Raw genomic sequence first — 18,886 nt, forward strand, 5'->3', positions numbered from 1 at the left:
TTAGCACTCGAGTCTCTTCCACTAGCTCAGGAATTCTGGGAGTTGAAGTCCATGAGTCATAAAAGAGCCAAGGTTGCCTACCCCTGAGTTAGGTTCAAGGCAAAAAAGGGTCTCTGGAGAAGAGGGAAAATGCTAGTTTAAAACTGAAACAAGGCAACTTTAAGGTGCCTCAGCTGTGATTTAGGATGAGACAAAGAGAGGACATGGCGTTGAAAATGGTTAATGGGGCATGTTTGTTCCACTCTTAGTGGACGTCAGGATAAACCCCACGAGAGAATGACCTTACAACAGATGTGAATAGGCTTGGACTACGTTTGTAGATTGAGTGCATGCATCACATGGAGCGATGACGGGCTTCATCAAGATTTATGATCCCACAATTGGCTAGTTTTCTCCATCTTGTCCTAAACCCTGGATACCAACCACGGTTTATGGCTTAGCATGTGGCGTGGGGTTGACCCAACATGTTAGGCGACAAACAATGACTTCCAACTTACAATGCCTCAGCTTCCCAAGGTTATTCCAAAGCTGGAAAAGCCAACCAACCCACCCTGCAGCTTTGCCTGCTTAGGCTGAACCCCAGGAATTCATACTTGCTGCGGCGCCCGACCTATTTTCTGCCCAGACGCTGCTTATCCAAGCCAAGCCGCCTCCTTCTCTTTGGCACCTCACCCCAAACAGAAACTGAGATTGAAGGCAGAAGAAGAGTTCAAGCTTTTAATGGGGGGGGGGGGCGAGGGCTGCTTTTCTGCATTCCAGCAGGACAGGATTTATTTTTATTTTTATTTATTTATTTTTAAAAAAGCGCCTTTTGCAGAACAGAGACAGCACGGGCGCGCCCACAAACACACACACACACACGCACACGACCACGTCCTCTCGCCCCCAAAGTCTGCATGCACGGTTGGATCGGCAACCTGCCGACGCAGCTTTTGTTCCAGAGCAGGGACCCCCGGAGAGACGCTGCAGCGATCCTCCCCCTGCGGGAAATCCACCCTCTTTCAAGCCCCGCCGCGCCCCCCCCCCCCGCCTTTGGCAACCCCGGGAGCGCCTTGGGAGAGCCTCCACAGCGGAGCCCCGGGCTTGCAGGAGGGCTGCGCTCTGTGCACGCTCAGGAGCCGCCTTCTCCTTTGCGGGGGGGGGAGGAGGGAGAGAAGGCTTCCGTCCAGCGCCGGCGGCCGGAGCGAAGGCGGAGCGGCCCGAAGGAAGAGTCACGCTGTGTGGTTGTGTGTTTAAAGCAATTTGCAAGGAGAGGCCTACCCCAGCCTGCCACTTTTCAAACGTGCTGGGCTTGCAACCAAATACGGTGGCTAGCAATTTTGGAAACTGCGCACCGGGTGCATCTGGGCAAGGCGCCCCGTTCGGGAATGCCGTGCCCTTCCTGCTTGGGACAATCCAACCGTGGCGGTCTAAAAAAACGTGGCTACTTACAGACGAGCAGAGAGGGGGGCGAAGCAAGGAAGGTCTGCCGAGAATATATATATATACTTTTTTCCAGGCCAACATCCACGATTGGCAGCCGGGGAGCGGTAAGGAAGAGACAAGCCAGGATCTGCGATGATCAAACTTGAAACTCGTTTTTTTCTTTCTTCCCGGCTGGGGCTCTGGTGCCTCCGCCCTGCCGGATCCCGGCGCCGTCGAGTGCGCCCCCCCAGATGTTGCGCACGGTGCGGCCGGCCCCCCCTGCACCCCCCACGCTACGCCACTGGACTCAGGGAGGCTTACAAGCTTAGCAGTAGCCTTCGTTCTATGTATATGCCTGCTTATTAGGGCTTTCACACACACCCCAAGCGGCATTATTACAAAGTCAGCTTAATTGCCCCCAACAATCTGGGTCCTCATTTTACCTACCTCGGAAGGATGGAAGGCTGAGTCAACCTTGAGCCTGGTGGGATGCGAACCTGCACTAATTGCAGACAGCTGGTGTTACTTAAGGAGGCATTAGCCCACTGCTCCACCAAGGCTCTGGGGTTCACATAGTCTGAACCAATACCGCCATCAGCACCCGCATTTGGTTCAAGAACTTAACTGGCCCCTAGGTTCTGGAGAATTTGAAAACACCTGGGCTGCTTGACCAGTATCTTTACCAATATTTTGATCTACTGCTAGGTGGCAGCAAAGTGATTCAGAAAACTCTTGACTGTGCTGCTGGTTAGAATATTGCAACCCTGATGCCATGGGCCTAGCTAACCCAAACGAAACAAACCAATTTACGGTTGCATGCAGTAGCTAAATTCACACACTAAAGCTTAATATGAGATTTGTATTTGAGTAGTTAAACTACTGTGGTTTGTAATCTATGGTTTACGATACTGCATTTTGGGCAAAGCTAGTCCAAGATAGGAAAGAGATGACTGTTCACCACAGTCCTGATCACCCATTGCTTATCTTGTTATGCAAATGGAGGAATAAATTAGAATTAAATTAAGTTGTGGTGTGTAAGAATTTCTATCACTCGTGAGTTTTAACATTGCACAGTCCATGGAATTATTATTCTATTTGTATCCTGCTCAAGGCAACCAACATACCTAAAGCTCCTGCCTCTTCCCAGAACAACCACCCTGTGAGGTGGGCTAGGCTGAGAGAGAGTGATTGGTCCAAAGGCTTTTACGCTTAAGGGAGACCTAGAACACAGTCTGGTTTCCAGGCCATACATTCAACATTAAGCTCAATGTTGTGTGGGAAGCCAGCTCCCCAGAGAAGGAAATATTAAAAGGGAAGAATATATTTCCCTAGAGGATTTTAAAAGCAGAAACCAACCCTGCCCCCAAGTCTCTCTGTCCCAAGCACAAACCAAATCTGCAGGAATGCAGATGTGATAATCTCGTCAGGAAACTGGGATTAGGAAGAAAGATCTCTAGAGTCAACATCAACCACAGCCCCAGGGAAGCAGGGGACATAATAGGACATACCCACAACCATCAAGAATCCTAGAGGGGCACACCTAGGCTCAGGACAGAATACGTGACAAAGGAAATACAAAGCTTGAAACAGGAAATAACTCCAAACAATAGAGTCCAGCGGGTATAAAAACTCATTACCCACATGTGGTCAGTCCTTTTTTTCTGTTGGATCCATCTTTCTGTCTGGCTTTCCTCTGCAATAAACTACAACCTTCTTCCCAAAGCAGTTGCCATGTTTATTCCCCGCTTGGAGGAATCATGATGAAGACTTTTCTTCCTACAGTTGTGTAGTCGTTTCTTTGCAGGCATTGAGTAAGATGGGAGGTTCAAACAGCAACAGGCTTTACTGAAGGTTAGAACATAACAGAAGCAACTAGCAAACAGCACAACACAAGCAAACAGCATTTAAAAGGCCAGTACATTACAATCAAGTCCCCAAAATGTTCATTTTTCTTCAATCATACCTCTCATGGAATCTCAATTGAGAAAAGCTACTCTATCTGAATTCTTTTGTACAGAATTACACTCATTACAGGTTGCTGTGGCAGTTTTAGATTTCCAATGTTTGGAACGTGGCTCAAGATTCCAGCAACAAAGTTTTATTTCAAAAGAAACGTTTGCAAAGGCTTGGTGGACTGAAACACACACAGGAGTTCAGCCACACCTTATTTATTTATTTATTTATTTATTTTTGGGACTTATATGCCACCCTATCTCCCAAAGGACTCAGGGCGGCTTACAACAATAAAAACAACAATACAAAAATTAAAAACGAGTAACAGCCCCAAAATAAATTAACTACAGTTAACTACAGTTAAAAATTAAAACATATTTAAAAACCCATCATCAGTCCAGGTCAGAGCTGTTTGACACATTTTTATATCCTATCTCCGACGAAGATTCCCCTTCCCCTATTGCACTCAACGCCCCTTCCCTAATCATCCGATAAACTATCCGGACCGCGTAAAACCACTGTCCCTCCCATGTTCCAGGAAGCCCCTTTGTCCATATCCTACCTTTCACCATCTAATTTTCTGTTATCACAGTCCGTCTCCTATAGTTGTTTCAATATTTCCTCTTACAATTTGTAACTTCTGCTTTTCACAGTTGTACCTGTCAATACTCAGATGAAATATTATTTCTGATCTTCAGTTGGCTTCTGCTTCAACCTTTAGACTCATTAGAAATTTCTGAATAATACTTTTATTCCTTTCACCAATAAAAGTAATATCTCATGTCAATTTCTGGGCAGTACAATCCTGCACCAAGAAATCCCTACTTGGCCAGTTTGTGTAGAAAGCCACACTTCCAGACCTTGACACCACTGCTGTCATTCCAATCCACACTAATTCTAGATCCTTCACTTTACTCTGAAGTTAAACTGCAACCCAGGGGTTCATTTTGTGTCTATGGGCTCCCTCTAGTGCTGTGCAGTAATGGCAGATATTGATCAAACAGATTTTTTGAACAGGAGGAAATTTATTAGAAAGCAACAGAGCCTCTTTGCTAATTTGGAGAGAACTTTATCAATCTGTCCAGTAGTGGACAACCTTTTTGCACTTGGCATGTCAAAAATTCAGAAAATGCCTAACTTGTTTTTCTGACATGTCAAACACACACAAAATTAGGTAAAGGTAAAGGTTCCCCCACACATGCGTGCTAGTCATTTCCGACTCTAGGGACCGGTGCTCATCTCCGTTTCAAAGCCAAAGAACCAGCGCTTGTCCGAGGACATCTCCGTGGTCATGTGGCCGGCATGACTAGACGCCAAAGGCGCATGGAACACTGTTACCTTCCCACCGTAGTGGACCCTATTTTTCTACTTGCATTTGTACGTGCTTTCGAACTGCTAGGTTGGCAGAAGCTGGGATGAGTAACAGGCACTCACTCTGTAACGCGGCACTCGGGATTCAACCCGCCAAACTGCCGACCTTCTGATCAACAAGCTCAGCGTCCTAACCCACTGAGCCACCGCGTCCCTTACACACAAAATTACCCAGGAACAAAAGAGAAATAATTTTCTGTCTCCTCACCATACATACTATCCTGAAGAGCAACACACAGTGGCAGTACCAGGGCAAGGCCTAATGCCTAGGCGTCAGCTTCAGCCTTAGCTCTACCACTGCCATTCAAGAGAGCCACCTTGTACTGTTCCCCAAGGAGTCTGCCACATGACACCTATCTTCAGGAGATGCTCTTTTTCTGTTGACAGACCCTGTAAGCTACCCGAGGCTGATCCAGGTCACACAAGGCCTCTATTGTTGAAGCAGCTTCAGATAACGTTCTTTTGTAGCTTCTGCAGCCTCTGAAAACAGTGTGAAAACATGCCCCATTCTGGTATTTTTTGGAGGCTGCAGAAACTGCACAAGAAACAGCTCTCTCACATAAGTTCCAGAGGCCACACAAAAGATAGCCCGCTCTCACATGGCCTCCATAGTCTCTGTAAATCATGTGAGATCGGGTGCGATTTTGAAAATAATGTGGGGGTTGGTGAATGCTGGTATATCAACACAAAACTTTGTGACGTGTAACTTTTGACACAAGTGCCATAGGTTCGTCATCACTGATCAAATCCAAATTCATTTGTAAGGTATAAATATAGCACTGTCAACAGTTCCATTTCAAAGTAGCAAAAAAAAGATCCATTTAAAAGCAAACAAGTCTCAATGAACCTCAGTCTCTAATAAGCTTGTTTTTAAGGAAGCAGCCTTAAAATGTGATTAATGTTTTGCTTTTGTCACATGAATGGTTCGCTTGCTACATTGTGAAACCACTTTAACTCATTGGCTTCTCTTTTTCTAAACAAATATTTGCTCTGGCCCTGAATTTATAAAAAACACAAGTATTACATAGCAAGCAAAATTTGTTAATACTTTATGTAATTCAGAGGGTTAGGTATCTATGGTTAGAATTCAATCACCTCCACGTGATGAAAAAATAATTATCTTAACTATTATTTTCATGGGAAGTATTATTAACCAGACATTCTCTGTTTTCTATTCTTGTATAAAATAAAAAATCTTGCAATTCTTTTGATTGTAACAATGCAGAAAACTGTAGAGTTTTTTTTCTTTATGTGAACTTCATTTGCATCAAATAACACCTTTCTTCTGCTTTCTAAGGATATATAACTTTAAACTTAGAGAAAAGCTCTATTTCAGATCAAAGAAAATTGAATACAATCAAGTTAAAATGCAAGGGTTTTATATTATTTTATAAAACAATGTATAATATTATAATACAATATTATATTGCATTATAATACAATGTAAGCTTACTGTATATAAAAGAAGGCATTGAGAGGAACTACAACACAACATTTTTGTTCATTTAATTATTACTATATAATAAATGAGAGTCGATTTGGTGTAATGGTTAAGGCACAAGCCTAGAAAATGGGAGACTGAGTTCTAACCCCGCCTTGGGCACAAAGCCAGTTGAGTGACCTTGGACCAGTCACTCTCTCTCAGCCACAGAAAGAAGGCAAAGACAAGCCACTTATGGCAAATGCCAAAAAACAAAGAAACAACCCTTCACATATTCCACATAGAGAACAAAACAGAACAGAACAGAATAACAGTTGGAAGAAACCTTGGATGTTTTCTAGTCCAACTCCGCTACTCAAGTAGGAAACCCCATGCTTGAGCATTTAGTTCTCAGAATCCAGACTGACTTGAAGGTATAAAGAAGTATATTAACCATTAATATTCTTCTCTCCCTTCCATTTTGTACATCTGTTCAAAGGAAAGCTTTCATGTTATGCCACTCCAATCTTTCAGTTTATCACCTGAGTTAAAAAAAAAAAAGGCAGATGATGATAGACTCTAAATGGCCTCCGAGTAATGTCCTCTGCTTACTATTTTCATTTGACTGCTAGTATGATATACTCAATAGCGACTAAAAGGAATACATCAAAGAGCTGTTTAAAATACTCCATAAGGCATCTATAGAAATTAGGTCACTCTTCCTTTTGATCTAGTTTGGGGCTTGTCTAGCTGGGGAACCCTTCTGGAATTGGAGGGTTGAGTTTTCTTTCAGGATAGTAGAAAATCAAGCCTTTGAGAATACAATACTGACAGCCAAATAAAGATCAATTAAAGGACTTTTGACATTATTTATGTTTCCCATCACACTTTGGGTGCTTGTTATTCAGTCTTCTCCCTTACATCACATCTTGGCTATTTTAGATTAGAAATCTGCTTAAATTAGGAAAGATTCAGGAGCACTTCAGTTCTGCAGCTTTAACTTTAGGATGGAGATGGAAGATGATGATAAAAAACACTTGTTATTAGAAAAAAGAAATCAATTATTCAAAGATATTCAAATATTTTTAGGGCTTTCATAATTTTGGGGTTATATTAATCAACCAGAATATGCATTGGCTACAATAAGCCAAACTAGTTGGACGAAAGAAACCATACAAATGTAAGAAAGTTAAATTCACAGTGCATTCAGAAAGTATTCAGATCCCCTTCGCTTTTGTCAAATTTGTTATGCTGAAGCCTGATTCTACAAGAGTTGGAATTCATTATTTTTCTCATTAATCTACACTCAGTACCCATAATGACAAAGTGAAAACAGAATTTTAGAAATGTCTGTAAGTGTATTTAATACACTGAAAAAACTGAAATATTACATTGGCATAAGTATTCAGACCCTTTTCAACAACTCTTGAAATTTAGCTCCGGTGCCTCCCTTTTTCTCTTGATCATTACTGACATGTTTCTCTGCCTTGTTTGGAGTCCACCTGTGGTAAATTAAATTGATTGGACATGATTTCTTTCTGAAAGGCACTCGCCTCTCTATAGAAGGCCTCACAGCTGACAGTGCATATTATAGCAGAGCAAAATCCATGAGGTCAAAGAAACTGCCTACAGAGATTAGAGACAGGATTATTGCAAAGCACAGATCTGGGGAAGGCTACAGTAAAATTTCTGCTGCACTGAAGGTTCTGAAAAGCACAGTGGCCTCCATAATTTTCAAATAAAAGATGTTTGGCACAACCAGGACTCTTCCAAGAGCTGGTTGCCTGGTCAAACTGAGCAATTGGGGGAGACGGGCCTTAGGAAGAGAGGTGAACAAGAACCCAATGGACACTCTAACTGAGCTCCAGAGTTCCTGTGTGGAGATGGGACAGAGTACCACAAGAACAACCATTATTGCAACCCTCCACTGATGTGGGCTTTATGGCAGCATGACTAGACGGAAGCCTCTCCTCAGTGTAAAACACACAAAAGCCCGCTTGGAGTTTGCAAGAAAACACCTGAAGGACTCTCAAGACTGTGAGGAACAAGATTCTCTTTTTTGATGAAACCAAGATTGAACTGTTTGGCCTCAATTCTAAAAATTATGTCTGGACAAAACGAGGCACTGCTCATCATCTGCCCAGTACCATCCCAACAATAAAGCATGGTGGTGAAAGCATCATACTGTGGGGGTGTTTTTTAGCAGGGACTGGGAGAATGGTCAGGATTGAGGAATATCCTCAATGAAAAGCTGTTCCACAGTGCTCAGGTCCTCAGACTGGACCAAAGGTTCACTTTCCAACATGACAATGATCCTAAGCACACTGCCAAGACAACTTGAGAATAACTCTGTGAATGTCCTAGAGTGGCCCAGCCAGAGCCCTGTCTTGAACCCTATTGATCATCTCTGGAGGGACCTGAAAATGTCTGTCCATCGACAGTCACCATCCAATCTAACTGAACTTGAGAGGATTTGCAAGGAAGAATGGCAGAAAATCCCCCAATCCAGGTTGCAAAGCTTGTCACATCATACCCCAAAAAGACTCGAGGCGGTAAATGCTGCCAAAGATGCTTCAACTAAGTACTGAGTGAAGGGTCTGAATCTTTATGCCAATGGGATATTTCAGTTTTTTTCTTTTTAATAAATTTACAAACATTTCTAAAATTCTGTTTTCACTTTGCCATTATGGGGTACTAAGTGTAGATTAATGAGAAAAAAGTGAATTTCAACAACCGTAGAATCAGGCTGCAGCAAAACAAAACTGACAAAGGTGAAGGGGGGGTCTGAATATATTCTGCAACTTTTATTTGTTGACAAGAATAGATTAAGTGTATACAGTATAATTAAAACTCAAATGGTGCATAATTAAAACAGAATTACATTTAAAATGGCAGTGTACACAGCAATATTATTTTGGCAACAAGGCGTCCCACATTGCTTCTGTCTGTTGTTGTGTTTTAACACTCCCAGAATATTCAAGACAATTTGCATTCCACATTCCGATGCCCCTCAGGCCATGTTTTTTCACATAGGCTGTTTTCAGAGAAATACTCCTGGGATCATCAAACCATACTTGATGAAAACCACCATGTGAATCCTGGAAGACAAGAGAATGTAACAGCAAAAATATTAACAAAAGTATTAACTGATGTTCTTTTCACCTCAGCCCTTCAAATCACTAGTCACCTTTCTGCATGAAATATGAAAATCTATAATCGCTAAACATATTTCAAATTATTTGACAAGATCACCAAGTTTAATGTAGCTGAATAATTTGGATTCAGTCCCCAACCCAAATAATCTCCTTCATGTTTTCCCTTCCTTTCTCTCCCCTCCCCTTATCCTTTCTTTCCTTTATTGTAAGCTCTTTAATTTCTATACATATTGCCACTGGATTCGATTTGAAGCTTCCTTCTAAATTTGTTATATTGGTCCTAGTAAAAGTAATGCAGTACTTTTATTTGGTGATTTCCCCCCACCACCACCAATGAATCAACGTAGCTATCTTATATGCTTGATACAGTAAACTAATTACCTTATATTCCAAATATGGTGCTTTCTGTTCCTCATCCCACAGAATCCCAGAAAGAGAACTATTCACTTGAGTCATTATTGTTTTATAAGAAACCTGACGTCCTGCTGCATCACTACATGGAGCTCCCCGGAAAGGGATTTTTTCAATGATGCACTCATGAGTCTGAAAAAAATACAACTTTTATTATGGAACTGTATTAACACTTTAAGAAGGATTATTGTTCATGTGAAATAAATGCCACAGTTGATAAAGATAAACAAGTCATCCCTTTTTCTCTTACCTTTGATAAATTTTGACAAGTATAATCATAGCCATACCATGGAACTCCCATCACCAACTTCTTTTGGTTAATGCCCATGAAAGTGTAATTATCATAACCTAATTTAATATAAAATTCAGAATTTATCCACATGCTTGTTTTGCTCTTCTACACTTCCATACCTATAGTTACATTTGCATCATCAAGCAAACAAAAGCTACTGAGGTAAACATTCAAGATACAATTAAGCCTTCAGATCTCTCAGATGTGGTCCACTCTTTCTAGACAAACATTTTTAATTTTTCTTACTGTTTATTTTGCTTTCATGAGAATATAAGAACTAATAGTATGTAGCCTTAGAAACCTGAAAAGGTACATGACCAAGATTATTGCTAGTTAACCAAACTAACTGAGGTTGTCTTTTGCAATGAAAACCAAGTAAGCTCTTCCATCCAATCTAATCAGGTATCTCCTATGTTAAATTGCCCTCAATGTAATGCTCAGCAAATATTTTGAAGATTCCAGGAAAGGAGTATATTTGTAGCTCTAGCTACAAATTGTAGGACTAACATTGATGATGTTACCTAATTTGGGTAATGAAACATCTGCAAGATGAAAAAACAACCAAGCTCACAGAGTATCAAGAACCCCTCATTTTGAAGAATAGATATTATATTTAGATTTTACCTTATTTACTCTCAAAATATTTTTTTAAAATAGTATGTTTAGATCCCTTCAGATATAGTAATGACAGTTAAATCTCTAAAGACTACAGATATAATTGCTATTTAAAAAAACTAGCTTTAATTATTGATTAATTGTATACACAGCACAGACTGGTTAATTTCTGGATTTTGTAAACTACCTAGGGACTATTTTTACCACAGAGCTAAATAAAATGCTTTAACTAAACATACTTTAGATTCTTCAAATTTGAAATACTGCACATATTGTAAGTTTTTTGTAGAACTTCCAACATTTTCTTCTGTTTTATAGCATACCTGCTAAGGTTTGGTTATATGGAGCATTGGCTCTTGCTATGCAGTGTGACCACACTTGACTTTGCTCATCATAAGACATCACAAACACAAAATCACAGGAGTCAGCAATCCCAGTATAGTTGTAACATCTTCTATCTATACATTCAGGAGACCAAGCCACATCAAAGGTTACCTGTGTATGAAAGAAACATAACCATCTGTCTGTCTCTCTCTCATGCCTAGTGTTTTTTCACATATGCAGGGTCCACTTTTTATGGATCAACCAAGTGTTGATCCTACACTAGCAATATAAATCATAGGTCTGCACAGAACCATAAAATTACTAATAGGAATGTTAAAGTGCAGTGGAACAGGTTCAAACATTATAATGAAGCCAAGGCATTTCACTGGCACCATACTATAACATAAAACATTGGACAAGTTTTCCCTTAGAAACCAAAACTAAAATGCATCTAATGACTGCTAAGCTTGTAAGCCGCCCTGAGTCTTCGGAGAAGGGCGGGATATAAATGGAATTTAAAAAATAATAATAAAAAAATGGACGAAATTCCTAGGGGGAACTGCAGGGGAACTTTTATTTTTTTCTGAAAGGCTAGTAGGGTCCAGGTCATCTGGAACCTGAAGAGGGTGTTGCTTGTACAGTGTATAGCTGTAATAGAGAAGGTAAGGCCCCCATGTCCAGGAAAATGACATTACATGGTAGACAAGACATGGAACATGGCATTCCTGTTAATTCTGGTGGGGTGAGGAGAAATAATCAGAGATAAAATAATAGCTTGGCCTTGTGCCATATGAGGACTTAGGAGTGATAACAAGCATGTGTGAATCATATCCAGAAGTCTTGCTGCATTCTGGTGCATAGTTTAGAAGCATGAAATTGAACTAGTGTATGGGCGAGAAGAGTCACTGTTCTATTTTTACCTGGGATCCTGGAATTTCTTTGTGAAAAGCATCTGTGGTTTCTTTAACCAAAGCTGTTAATGCATAATATTCTGCTGACAATGGGTTAATCTCTTGCTCAATGTCAAGATTGATTCCGTCCATATACTGTGTTTTGGCCAGGTCTACCTGCTGGTTTATCCAGGCTACCCTAATCGCAGGATCAATAATTTTCTTCACAGATATGTCTCCTGAAATAAAAATGGTGATGATTTGCCAAATTGCTGCATTTATTAAGGCATTAACAATATTCTGAACTCAACATCATCCTTGTCGTCATCCCTTTGAAGTATATTCTGTTCTGACAATTTCAGTTTTGTTCTGCTATTTTGCAACACTGAAGCTATTGACCAGTAATGCACAGAGATCTCAGTCAATGCTGGTAGCAATTAGATGCATAGCTCTACCCATGCCCATTCATTCATTCATTCATTCATTTTTAGCATATGGCAACCCCGTCCATTTTTCTGCAAATAAATCCTCTTCCCATCCCCCATAAGCAAAAGGAAGGCAAGTAATTAAAATCATTCTGTCTGTCTGTCATGGTGAGTAGCCCTGCAGTGGAACTCTTTACAATCATGTCTTTCTGAGAACAGAAATGAAGTTGGGCAAGTGTCCCCACTAATAGCCAAGCTACTGATATGCATATCATTAAAAGGTAAAGGTAAAGGTTCCCCCACACATGTGTGCTAGTCGTTTCCGACTCTTGGGGCCGGTGCTTATCTCCGTTTCAAAGCCGAAGAGCCAGCACTTGTCCAAGGACGTCTCCATGGTCATGTGGCCAGCATGACTAGATTCCAAAGGTGCACGGAACGCTGTTACCTTCCCACCGTAGTGGTCCCTATTTTTCTACTTGCATTTTTTTTACGTGCTTTTGAACTGCTAGGTTGGCAGAAGCTGGGACAAGTAACAGGCGCTCACTCTGCTACGCGGCACTCGGGATTCGACCCGCCAAACTGCCGACCTTCTGATTGACAAGCTCAGCGTCCTAACCCACTGAGCCACCGCGTCCCTATTACTGATATCTATTTCTGCTTTTGCAGTTGTACTTTCTGCTTGCAAATGGAAGATTCCTGTTTGTACAAAATTCCTCATTTGAAGCAAAGTTGCCAAGCATAATAGTACGTGCCCAGCAACTGTAGAAATCATGATCTCTGTACATTTCACAAGTAGATCTGAACCCCTATTTGATAACACCATTAAAAATGGTCAAGTAATGATTTTAAATCACTTTTTGCTTTTGCAAAATTACTTCTAAGAAAGGAGAATTCCCACAAGGAAGGAAAATCCACATGATTATCCTTGTCCATGGACTTATGTATTGAAATTCACCTTTGAAGACCTATATCTCTTCAGAAGAGCAGGGCCAGGTTGTAAAAGATTTATAGCCACCTTTCATATATTAAGTATGATTTTTTTAAAAAAGCCTTAATCAGCATATCAGGGCAGATCATAGGAATAAATATGTGCTGAATTTTATTAATCACATAGCTTTAAATAGAGGCCATAAACATGAGCATGAAGAGAGGACCAGAAATTCATTATTACTACATGAGAGAGAAAGTGAAACAAGGAACACCAAAGTCGTAAGTGCTTCAGATGTTGCTTAAGATACCAAAATAATAATAGCCATAAAATAAATTGTTCAGCTTTTGTGTACTCATGGATCGGGATTTATATAATCTTTCTGCTGTGCTTTCTATTCTGCTTTGCTGGTGACATTTACTGGTGGACAAACCCATTATTTGAATACTGTTTAGTGTTAACAGTAATACTGGCTTGTCTGAAAAACAGTGTATGAGAAAAATCTAGCAGAGAAATTTCATTATGGGAGAATATTATCACAAACTGGATTTAGTAATTGTTTCATGCGGATTCATTCCAGATGAACTGGTCCACAGCCCTCAACCATGCTACAAATCTAATACTTATATAGATGGGTTGACTGGGGAAGGCTGACCAGAACAAAATCAGTTGGCTTTGAGAAATAACTTCCTGGTTAGGACAACATATTTACTTTTTCTGTCAAGGCCATGTCTCCATTTCACATGATAATCAAAGAAACTGACCACCTCCATTTTTAAGAGGTTGATTTTGGATATAAGTGACTATTGTTCAAATTTATTTCCTTGTTGTAATTGGAGCCTTGTGAATGAATTTATTTTGTGAAAGTCTGGTTAATTTGCTTATAACTGCATCACTTTTAAAAATCAGTATGATGTTTTTAGCAGTCTGACTTCTTGTTTCCAATTATTATATAATCTGGTTAACCAGTAATTTAGGATGTCAGTGTTTCCCTATCAGTTAGTAAGTGAAGCCAAATAACCAAAATATGTTATATTAAACATGATTTGCTTGTTTTTGAAAAGCATAACTTTGTTTTATTAGGAAAAGCTGTGACAGAAGGCCCCAATTCTCTGAATTTTATAAACATAGAAAAGGGCCCATAGAGTTGTGCTTCTGTCAACATAAATGTAATGGAGTTAAATATGAATACAAATAAGTTTTACTATGAAACTGATATTTATTCCAATGAAGTTGTACAGGTCGTCCTTGACTTGCGACCAAAATTCCTGTTATTAAGTGAGACATTTGTTAAGTGAATTTTGCTCCATTTTATGAGCTTTCTTGCCACAGTTTTAAAGTGAATCACTGCAGTTGCTAAGTTGGTGACACTGTTGTTAAATGAATCTGGCTTCTATCAACTTTGCTTGTCAGAAGGTCACAAAAGGGGATCACATGATCCCGGGACACTGCAACCATTTTAAATATGAGCCGGTTGCCAAGAATCCAAATTTTGATCATGTGACCATTAGGATGCTGCAACAGTATTTCTAAAAATGGTCATACATCATTTTTTTCAGTGCTGTTGTAACTTTGAATGTTCATTAAATGAACTGTTGTAAGTCCGAGGACTATCTCTACATGCAATCAGCTCTAAATGTACAACTGGAGAATGGTTTTTCAGAGGACACAAAAGTACTGCAAGGTATATACTATTTGAAATACCAGACCTGGGTAATATATACACATGAGGTTATGTTTGTGATGGAGTATTGAACACACTCTAAATATTTTGAAACACATGCCTATTAAACTGGCATTTTCCAGCTTATCTAGAATTCCTTTCTGCTGAAAGTGATTGGATTGAATAGAAAACATTTTATCCTGAGTCTGGTGATGCCCTAATGCAAATTCTTTTAATATGTCAGGGGTAAACTATGATCATAATGGCTAGAGTGTTACACAATGATTAAAGCTGAATTCTTGCACACACTTAATATAGAATAGATTTAATTAAGCTCAGTGGGTGCTACATGTGAGAAAAGACATACAGACAAGGTGCAGAAAACCATTATCCTGATTAGAACTTACCTTTCAGTACTACTCTGGAGCCTTTTGAATGAGCATAACACATAAGCTCAGGGTCATATTTTCCAAACGTGGCCACTGTCGTAATTAGTGACCAATTATAGTTTTTCCATGTCTTCCCACCAACATCAAATACAAAGACCTACAGAGGTACAGTAAAATGAAAGTGTCATTCTCATCACTGTTCTTTAACTGATTTAGCTGATAAAGAAAACTATTTTAATTAGGACTAAGGGGAAAAAACTTTCTCCAACCTGATTTTTTTTTTGGCATGTTGAACCAATACCCATAATTCTCTGTCCAAAGTCCCACACAGTCAAAGGGCATCAGATTGGGAAAAAGGCCTAAAAGTTATTTGCTTCGTGTACATTCTGATACTTCGAAATTCAGAAATTCTCAGTTCAATAACCATCCCCCCTAGAGGAACTCATGCATTTTTTCTGCATAAAAATATACATAAAGATTCCTTTCCCTAATTAATAAAGAATGCGCCTTTAAGTCTCTACAAGTCCCTTGTATAATAAATGCTTTCATAACTGCTTGTATTTACTGATTCAGATATATTAAAAAGATTAATTAAAATTCAAAGTTCTCTTAACCATAAAAATGGTTATTTGCCACCTTTTCATAAGCCGTAAGATTTCTAAAATCATTAACATTACAGATAGTCCTCCACTTACAACCTATTGCTTAACAACAAAGTTACAACAGACTCAAATAAATGTTACTTACAATCTGTCCTCAAAATTATCCTAAGTGTCCCCAGCCAAAGGTCAAAAGTCTCGTAAACTGTGGAAGTCGGGCACCGACCGACCCGAGCGAGACAGTCCGCCCGATCCCACCCCAGCTCCAGGAGAGAGAGAGAGAGAAGGGGGGGAGGGCGGGGCCGGGGAGCTCACCTCAAAGTCTCTGGGGCTCGAGATAGGCTTGCAAAGCGCGGGATCCTCACACGGGCACGCGCCGGCCCCCCACCGCAAGCGCAGGGCGAAGAGGATGGCGGTCAAGAGACGCGCGTCCCCGCCCCCTCCCGAGCTCTTCATGGCCAGGGCGCGCCGGTTCGGCTTCGGCTTCTCTAACAGCGTCCCCAACGCGCTCCCCTGCCCTCCGCTTCGGTCTCCCTGCCTCAGGCTGGGGAAGAACCTGCCGGGCTGCCGGCTGGCTAGGAAGGTGGGGGACCTGGCGCCGCTCAGAGGGAAATCTGGGTTGTTCGATTATAGGGGCTGCGAGCGCCCCCTAGCGTCGATCGAGGCGTCGGTCTTCGTGATTAGCGCTGATGCTGTCTTTCATCCAGGAATAGGGGGGCCGGGGAGGAAAAAATGAGTCAAGAAGGAAATCAGAGACTTCCCCGTTTTTGTTTTTGTTTTTTATTTTATTTTTTTACGAAGAAGAATCCTCTTGAAGTCGCAAGTTTTGCTTGTGGCAAGGTAGGCGTGTTCTCTGTGTTTCACAGATATACATGCATACATGTATACACCCCCTGGTGAAAAAGATTTCTTCTTCTTCTTCTTCTTCTTCTTCTTCTTCTTCTTCTTCTTCTTCTTCTTCTTCTTCTTCTTCTTCTTCTTCTTATTATTATTATTATTATTATTATTATTATTATTATTATTATTATTATTATTATTATTATTATTATTATTATTTCCATTTTGGCTAGAACCCCAATAAAATAATTTCTCCCCAACTTGTCAGAAGTTTGCCTTGATGAACACAAGGGAACCGGTTTCTGTAATCGATGCATCTGCTCATTTCAATCGGATTGGAGAGAGAGAGAAAAAAGAGGATAATAAATGCAAAAATCCATACTTTTATAATCATCCCAAAACTTTTCATTTGTGTTATATAATTTTCCTGCTATGTTTGCGTTCACAAAGGGGAAAGAGATTGGCCAATTGGAATTCTTGCCGTCATACTGAGACAGTGAAATCTTATTCACAAGTATCTGTTAAGCTAATATGTCATTGTGATTTATATCATTTGTACAATAACATCATTATCCATCCATCCTTTTTTGTATCATTTGATGAACTTTTGATATTTGCAACTATTATATTCAAAATTTTATATATTGAGATATGCCAAAATGAAGTTTCACTATAGTAAGTACCACTGCAACTACAATTGGATCCACTCCTTCACTAGATCGCAGATCATTTTTGCATGACTAGTGCTGCAGTATGACGCTAGTACTTCAACTATGGAGCAGAGTTTTCTAAATTTATGAACCAATTTTTTTTCTGATGTAATTGACATATTTGTAGTGATTGATTTGGAGGATATCCTAATTTGTTCAGAAGATGAGAAAATTTATAAGCACCATGTATGAGAAGTCTTGCACAGACCATAGGAAAATCACCTATTTGGTAAGTTGGAGAAATATGCATTTGACTTGAAGCAGTTAGGTTTTCTGGGTTAAAACATTTCCACAGATGGGATCCCCGCCCCCCAAGGTGCAGGCAGTACTCTCCTGACAGTCCTCTATAATGCAAAAGAGGTTCAGCATTTATTAGGCTTTGCTAATTTTTAAAGGTAATTCATTCCTAACTTTGCACATAAAGTTAAGCCTCTCACTCAATTGCTGAAAAGAAAGTAAAATTTGACATTTGAACAGAAAGAATACTTTACAGCACTCTTTGGGCAGTTTACAATGTCAACATATTGACCCCAATAATCCGAGTCCTCATTTTACCAATCTTGGAAGGCTGACACAACCTTGAGCCTTGTCAGGATCCAACTCTAGACTATGGGCAGAGTTAGCCTGCAAAATACTACATTCTAATCACTGCACCACCAACAGTTCTTTCCAGAACAGCTCTTTACCAAATAGCCCCATCTCCAGACCCATCAAAGAGATTTATTGTCCAGACATATGCCTCAAATGTGGCTTTAGGAGCTGAGCCATTACAGGAGGTGGCCTTAAGTCTTTGCACAGTTGCAAAAGATTCGGAACGGTATAATATTCCTGTATAATAGGCAGAATATAATAAAGAAGTGAGCTTGAACACATGTAGGTCAGGTTAATTGAATCTAGATCTGCCTGGCAAATGTAGATCTTTCCATTGTTCTTCCTCTCAGGAAATGATGACCTTTGCGAAGCCAAGAGCTAGAAATGCAGCTCAGTTGGTATAGCAGCAGAAGTGAGTGGAAAGTTCCTCACCAGCTGCTCTTTGATTCTCATTGCTTCTGAGGATACTTGCCTACACTCTCCTTGCACCTCTTTACAATTAACTCTAGATTGTTATGTTCACATGCTGCCATCTCTGTGTGAGATTTGAAATTATAACTGATTTAGCTGTGGAGCATTGTAAATTACACAGAAATACTCTTTCTATTGGCAGCAGTAAAGGCCTGTGTTCCTATAATCCCGGGGTGTCAAACTGCCAGCCCACGGGCCGGACACATCATCTGGAAGCTGCGCCCACCCCATTGCCAGCAATGGCAAAACTGTCCCGATATGTTGCGTGAAGTCATATCATAGATGCTTAAAGAAAAAAAGTAACCTGATAGTTTCATAAATCCTTCTTCACTGCAACTCCTCAGGATTGTTGTTGTTGCTGTTTCACACAATCAGACAAATGCAAACCTGCTCATACTACTTTACGGTGTATGGTTAATTTTTATATCCTAACCAGGG

At 40.3% G+C, this 18,886-nt stretch overlaps 1 protein-coding gene across 1 annotated transcript; it reads right to left on the bottom strand.

Annotated features, from left to right (window-relative positions):
- Window positions 1–8,992: 8,992 nt before the first annotated feature.
- Window positions 8,993–16,322, bottom strand: LOC310637960 (di-N-acetylchitobiase-like). Its single transcript, XM_083358595.1, has 7 exons — window positions 16,155–16,322; window positions 15,259–15,397; window positions 11,866–12,074; window positions 10,945–11,116; window positions 9,965–10,062; window positions 9,685–9,846; window positions 8,993–9,246 (listed from the first exon to the last, which is right to left on the bottom strand). The coding sequence occupies exons 1-7, from the start codon at window positions 16,293–16,295 to the stop codon at window positions 9,058–9,060; spliced, it is 1,110 nt and encodes a 369-aa protein (XP_083214721.1). The 5' UTR covers window positions 16,296–16,322; the 3' UTR covers window positions 8,993–9,057.
- Between the last annotated feature and the right edge of the window lie 2,564 nt (window positions 16,323–18,886).

The sequence above is a fragment of the Vipera ursinii genome (assembly GCF_947247035.1).
Source record: "Vipera ursinii genome assembly, chromosome: 3".
Classification (NCBI taxonomy): Eukaryota; Metazoa; Chordata; class Lepidosauria; order Squamata; family Viperidae; genus Vipera; species Vipera ursinii.